Source organism: Chenopodium album, chromosome 13 (genome assembly GCF_948465745.1).
Source record: "Chenopodium album chromosome 13, dcCheAlbu1.1, whole genome shotgun sequence".
Classification (NCBI taxonomy): domain Eukaryota; kingdom Viridiplantae; phylum Streptophyta; class Magnoliopsida; order Caryophyllales; family Amaranthaceae; genus Chenopodium; species Chenopodium album.
In genome coordinates this window covers 46,927,859-46,934,834 of record NC_137846.1, presented here as the reverse complement: position 1 = coordinate 46,934,834, position 6,976 = coordinate 46,927,859, and the positions used below count along the sequence as shown (strand labels likewise).

At 32.5% G+C, this 6,976-nt stretch overlaps 1 protein-coding gene across 1 annotated transcript; it reads right to left on the bottom strand.

Moving 5' to 3' along the window:
* Positions 1-3,834: 3,834 nt before the first annotated feature.
* LOC145576736 (protein CUP-SHAPED COTYLEDON 2-like) lies at positions 3,835-6,293 on the bottom strand. The gene is made up of 3 exons (XM_081634452.1): positions 6,009-6,293; positions 5,306-5,589; positions 3,835-4,711 (listed from the first exon to the last, which is right to left on the bottom strand). Exons 1-3 carry the CDS (start codon positions 6,193-6,195, stop codon positions 3,980-3,982), a joined length of 1,203 nt encoding a protein of 400 aa, XP_081490578.1. The 5' UTR covers positions 6,196-6,293; the 3' UTR covers positions 3,835-3,979.
* Positions 6,294-6,976: the final 683 nt, after the last annotated feature.

Sequence of the window (6,976 nt, the reverse complement as noted above, 5' to 3'; positions counted from 1 at the left end):
TCGTCCAACACAAAACAATGATAATATCACTAGCTCATGAAAGATGCAACCTGATTAACTTACGATAGAGACAAATAACAGCCATTGGCCCAAAAGTCTTGGATCATTATTGCACTTTGCACCTCAAACATAGTACAACCAAAACCCTCAAACCTAGCTTTTAGTATTATGGTTCATTTGCTGTCTACTTTCTTGCATAATTATTTTGTACATTTCATATTAATACACAAAACACAAAAAAGTTTCTGCGCAAAACAAAAAGAAAATCCAAAAATGGAGTTCTTGCAAGGAAATTGCTACATTTAATTTATTAATCCGTATGTAAGTAATTCACCTAAATGATACAATGCTACACAAACTAAAAACAAATTATTTTTGAAACTTAGTTGAATTGCACTATTATTATAAATGGTACTACATTACTAATTCACTAATTGAAATCTGCTACAATACTAATAATTTTTCCTTCATATAAACCATAGACGGAGTACTTTATAATCATAAGTAAAACTAAATTAATTAATTATGGTACTCATATATATGTTCACTTTATCTAAAATTAAATAGCTTTAAAGTTATGTCTAATTGTGTATGTATTATATGGTGTTACTATACATTATTTTATTCATCACTCGAGAATGTTTATGTTATGAATTTCGTGCTCAAGTAATAAGGCTAATTTTATGATCTTCTAATTTATGATCTTCTAAATCACTTCCATTATAACTTTTTAAGCAAGAAAAAGAGAGAATACTAGGAGTTTAGACCCTTCTCACGAAATACATTCACGATGCGACTTTCTCTTTTTGATCCATTATCACATGATATTAGGAGTATTCCGTACCAAAGATGGAGAGCAAAATGAAAAAATCTATTGTAAACATATTTTCATGACTTTATGACAAATATAATCCATAAATATAATTGATCGAAGAGTCAAGATCTATAACAAGACTATAAATTCTAGATGAAAAACATAAATCAATATCTAATTTTAGGTAGATTAAAATGACATAAAGATACAACAAAGAATTCAAAAAATTAACCTTACAAATAATATATAGTACATATAATTGGATGGAAATTTCCCAAAATAAATAGATGCAGAGAGACGTAGCTAGTATCGTTAAAACTGAGATTGCAATGCTGAATTTCTCAGAGCACGCGGCTTATATTGTAACCTAATTTTAGCTAAGTTTTATTTATTTTTTTATTTTACATTTGGACCACCCTTTATTTCATGTACTATTAAGCTATCGTCATACTTAATCATTATAAACTTCAAACCACTAGCTTTTTGTCCCTATTTAAATTTTCTGATACGAATGGATTATTTGAGACAATTTTAGAAATTAACTTATAATGAGAATTTTAGGTTTCTTTCAATTTATTTACTTTTTTTTTTTTAATATATATTAAAGGGGACCAGCTTTTATAACAGTGGATGAAATAATAGTTGTGATGTTTGTTGAAAACCACATATTTTTGATGGTTAAGTAATCATTGGGTTAATATTTTCATCATTGTATGGAATTGCTGTTTTGGTATGTGGGGGTTGGAATGTTTGGAGGCTCTAGTTAAGATAATTTGATCACGTATAAGTGTGGTAATACGATAGTTAGGGCTTAGGGGTGATAAAGATCGAGTTACACCTAATACGAGTATGAGTCTGGCTTAGCTTAGCTCGGTGTGTTACGATAACAATCCTAACTCAAACAATATATATACATTCTAATTGTCATTAAACTAACTTAATACATAGTTCAACTCTGTTTGCTTGAAGACATTTTGGGATCTCCAGACTTAAAGGTCCAAGTGCCCAACATCACACACGATTCTCTCACTCCTCCTTAACAAAGATTTGATCTCAAGTCTAAATACTACACGGAAAGATTGAATAAAAGGTGAAAACGTCTACCACCACCACTAGCCACTAGGCTAGAATCACTCACTACACACTTAATAAGACATAAAAGAAGAGCATTTATTACTCACATCTCAAACTAACATTCATATGCTCTAAACTCTAGTAGTACACCAAGGAGGAATTTGGTAGAGGTAAATGAAGGTTGCACAGCAGCACACAAGTGAAAGGCAAAAAGGGAGAGATAGAGAAAAGGTTGGATAAATAATAATAGTGTGATAGGTGAACCCTGGCCTTTATCCATCCCCAAAATTATGCTGACATTTTAAGAAATTATACAAACTAAGGGCCACCAATTGCATTTGTAAAAGAGAGATAAATTACATGTTGCATTTATTATACATGCTTTCACCTCCCTCAACTTACATCTTACAGAGAGAATGGAGACAGACAGACCGACCTTTGTCTGTCTTCCAGTTCAATAGTCCTTTCAACACCTTTAAGATACCTCTTGTGCAACCATTTCGCTTACTGCACCATTGTAGCTGTCGAGGTTCTAAGTGAAATTTTACTCCCTCCGATCCAAAATATAATTAATTTGTATTATATATTGTATTAATTACTTCACTTTTCTTTTGTTTAGGCTTTTGAACATAATTCTTTCTACCATGTCATGTGATGTAACGTTAAACGGTCATTTTTTAGAGAATAATTTTTCATGTATAAATTTATCAATCATTTTGAAGTTATTACACTTTATGAAGCCAAAGCAATATTACTTTAACAAAATCTAACAATGGATTAGTTTTTTTTATTGCTAAAACATCTACTTGGCAATTGGTACTTTTAGTCACTTTTTTCTAAAGTACCCTACTCACTTTGATTTCAATCTCAATTAAATCTTCCAATTGATAATAATACAATAGAAATCCTATTCTCATTCAAATCTTACCCGCATGAAAGCCTCGTGAAGTATCTAATTTATCATTATTTATAGCCCTTGTTAAGATTGCATACACTGATAATACACCTAGTTTTGAATGTATTAATTCAACTCTTAATTCATGTTGTACATAAATTTATTATTCGTCAATTACTTTTGTATTGATTATATTGTACCCCGAAATTACCCTTTAATCTAGTTCATCTAATCTATATCTATACTTATATATTAAAAAGCGTTTCTAAAATAGAATATGTTCCACGTGTCACCCTTTTCAAGTTTGACATGTCAGCAATATGCGCCACATGTGATTGTAAACATGACATGTCACTTTCACATGTATTAGGTCTACATCTAAGAAATGCTTATAACAAGACTTGAACTCAAGACCAACAAGTCTTAAGTTAAGAGTCTTACCATCTTAGTCATTTATTAATTATATTTTTTTATCCAACAAAATTATAGTTAATTAGATAATTTAATTTGTGTCTTATTATACTATTTGTTTCCATCATGTAATGATTGAGTTCGACAACTAAAAAATGTTTTTAGCAAAACTTAAAGTCAAAACCAACAAGTCTTACTATCTAAACAATCGAATTTGATTAGCAAATTAAACAAGTACAAACTAGCAACCCGGGACATCGCCCGAGTCAAACACTAGTTAAAACAATATCAATCAATTAAAGAAATTGAAGTACTAAAATAAAATTTCAACACCACACAATTAACCCATATAATGTAGACTTAAGAAAACAATAATAATCTATCAACACAATGCACAACTACTCAATTAATACCACAATAACACCACATCAATTTAATAATATAGTACAAAACAAAGATTCCACAAAGTACATAACACACATACAACAACAATAGCCACACTAGCTAGAGACAAAGTTTTTTTTAACCCTAATAAAAAGAAATACACACATAAACTTACAACAAGAATAAATAAAAATAAAAACAAGTAGTAGAAATAGAAACTAACTCATAGTACCAAACAACCTAGATAACATACCATACCATACCATAACCCTACTCACATCAAACTCTGATTAACACATACATAGAATAGCTAGCTAAAGCTAAAGGCCCCCAAAAGTCAAACCCACTCAGACAAGCAATGCAAGAACACCATGCAGACTGATTAGCAAGCCTTGTCATTATCAGTAACTCCACATGCAGTCTAGCTCACTCCCACCACCACCTATTCCCACCCTTCCACCACCAATGTAATGATCAAGCCCGACCCCGCTACCGCCATTGGTGCCACCCCATGTTGCATTAGTACCTCCCATCATCACATCTAATTCACATCCGCCTTGGACCGGTGTTCCCCCACCGACCCAAGGGAGGTGGAGGTTGTCCTGGAGGGACCTCAGGCTAGGGAAAACCGGTAACCCTACGCCGGATAAGGTGAATGGGTTACTACTACTACTAGTACAACTCCTAGGAGGTGGAGTGCTCATCATTGGTGGTGGGGGTGCAAATGTGGGCTCAAAAGGGTTAAAGTTGCTAATATTATTGGTACTACTGGTGTTGTTTATATTTATGTTGTTGTTGTTGGTGTTGTTGGAGAAACAGGACACGTGCTCTTTCTTGATTGGATTGTTGTTGGTGTTGTTGGATTCGCTCCCATCGTCGTAGGAGCAAGCCTCATTCATGGTTCCGCCGTAAGGGGAGGAGTCTAGGAGTGGTGGAAGCTGCTGAGAGATAGAGATTGAAGCTGAGGAAGGTGAGCTGCATACATCATTGTTACTACTATTGTAGTTGTAGAGGCTGCTCATGATTCCGCTGCCTCGAGTTTTCTTTCCGCCTCCGGTGTTGGTGGTGCCGGTGTTTGTTGTTCCGATTCCATTACCGATCTTTTGAAACACCCTTGAGATTACCCACTCATCCTATTAACAAAATTTCACACAATCTAAGTGTTAACAAATGTGCCCTAGTACAAAATTAGTGACATATATACAAGTATGATCTAAAGACAAAAATTAGGTTGTTAAGTTTATCTCGTGAATTAACTCAAAAAAAAAAAAAAAAAAGGCACAAACTATTTACATTTTTTTACTTGATTTCACTCCTTAAATTTAGCAACATACAAAATGTAGTCTCAAACTCATCATAACTTTGTGAAAACTACAAGCTACAAAATACGAATATATTTTCACAAGTCATTTCATGATGTTCCTGAAATAAAGATATCATATCAAATGTCAATAATTACTACCTGATGAGAATACTCAAGTAGTGTTTTGCTTATTTCACTAAAAATGATTGTACCATGAAAAATCCTTTCAACTTCTCTCATTTTTCTCATCAATTTATTCATACAATACAATCATAGTAGTACTTGCTAAACGCATGCAAAACAACACATCACAATTTTAACATACCCTTCATAATTTTTTATGCAACCAAATTAACTTGTAACATTTACACAAAGAGGGAGTAATTAAATTTTAAACTAGTAACGTGACAACTAAATCCAATACCTTAGAGGTGCGGGAGAGGTAGTGGTAAGAAAATTTGCCTTCGAGGCGGTACTCATGCATAACCCAGTTACTTTTCTCACCCTTAGGAGCTCTTCCCCGGTAAAACACCAAAGTCTTCTTCATTCCAACCAATGCACTTGTTTTGGAACTGTAAATTTCCCGGTCTTTCCCGGTTGCCTTCCAGTAACCAGCTTCGGTTGCCCGGTTAGTCCGTAACCCCGTTGGATATTTCCTGTCTCTTAAGCTGAAGAAGTACCACTCCTTCTCCCCCATCTTCGCCTTCTCTGCACTCATCACATAATATAAAGTTTAAGTTTGACATTTACTTGTATAATTCTTGGGAATATTAAAATTCATGTTAACATAATGTTTGGAAAAATAGTACAATAGTAAATATTTTCGTAAAGTTTTATGTAACACTAGGTGAGAAACTTGGACATTATATATGATCATGAGCTCATAACTATAATTTTATTGAATGAATGAGCATGAAATTGTATTAAAACTACAAAAAAAATATTTAGTCAAAACATACATTAACTATGATAAAGCTAAGCAAGGTAGAAAAGTTGTTAGTACTTAGTAATACTATAATAAAAGAAATTACCCGGACTTAACCATTACGAGTTACAAGTTTAAATTACACTATCAACGCGACAACAATCGCGAACAATTAGAAAGATAAGAAAAGAAAGAGAATTACCAGGAAGTTCCCAAGGCTCACACTTGTTAAGATCAACTTCAGCAATAGCTCTACCACTAAAATTACCATCAAGGACTTTCTTAAGCAGATAATAAGAAATAAGTTCTTCATCAGTAGGATGAAACCTAAACCCAGGTGGTAAATTCGACTCACTGTTATCAAAATGAAGAAAAAAAGGTTGGTCCATCTTCAAACAACACACAAACCTAAAATAAAAATAACCCAAAGTTTTTATGAGAAATTTTTCAAGTAAGAATTGTGAGAATTTGAAGGGGTGTTAAAAAGAAAGAGTTGTGGTATGGTAGGGGCCCGAAACCCAATATACTGTGGTTTTTTCTGTTCTGTCCTGTCCTGTTTTTTTCTTTTTTTTTTTTTTTTTTTTATTTCTCTAATATATTTATTTGAGAGTATTTATTTATTTTGTTATTATTGTGAATTTTTATTTATTTAAAATTTATGTGTGCACATTTATGATTTCCGTTGGCTTTAGGTAATGATGTATGACATGAAGAGAGAGAAAGGGGGTATGCGTGCGTGTGTTAGGAAATTTGCAGAGGGTATTCCTATCTGTCAGTGAAGGAAAATATGAGCTTTTTTTTATTTTATTTTTTTTGTATTTTTGTTAAATTTATTTTATTTTCTTGAATTTATTTATTTAATTTCTTAATTTTTTAAGTTTTGGGGATGAGGGGAAAATGAGATAAAGAAAGGGAGGAGATTTTAGCAAAAATCGATAAAGCTGAAACAATATCTCAAAAATGTCAGCATAGTACACTAGGATTTTTTTAATTTTTATTAATTATAAAATTTGAAAATATATATTTAAAAAATAAAGAAAATAAAAATTTGGTAAGAAGTGAAATCTTTTAGATGGGAGCAGAGGAAGGCAGGGCTAGTGTGTAAGGGGGGTAAGGGGTAGTCTGAGGTAATGTAACGTAACGTTAAATTATTAGATGGGTGAGGTAAAC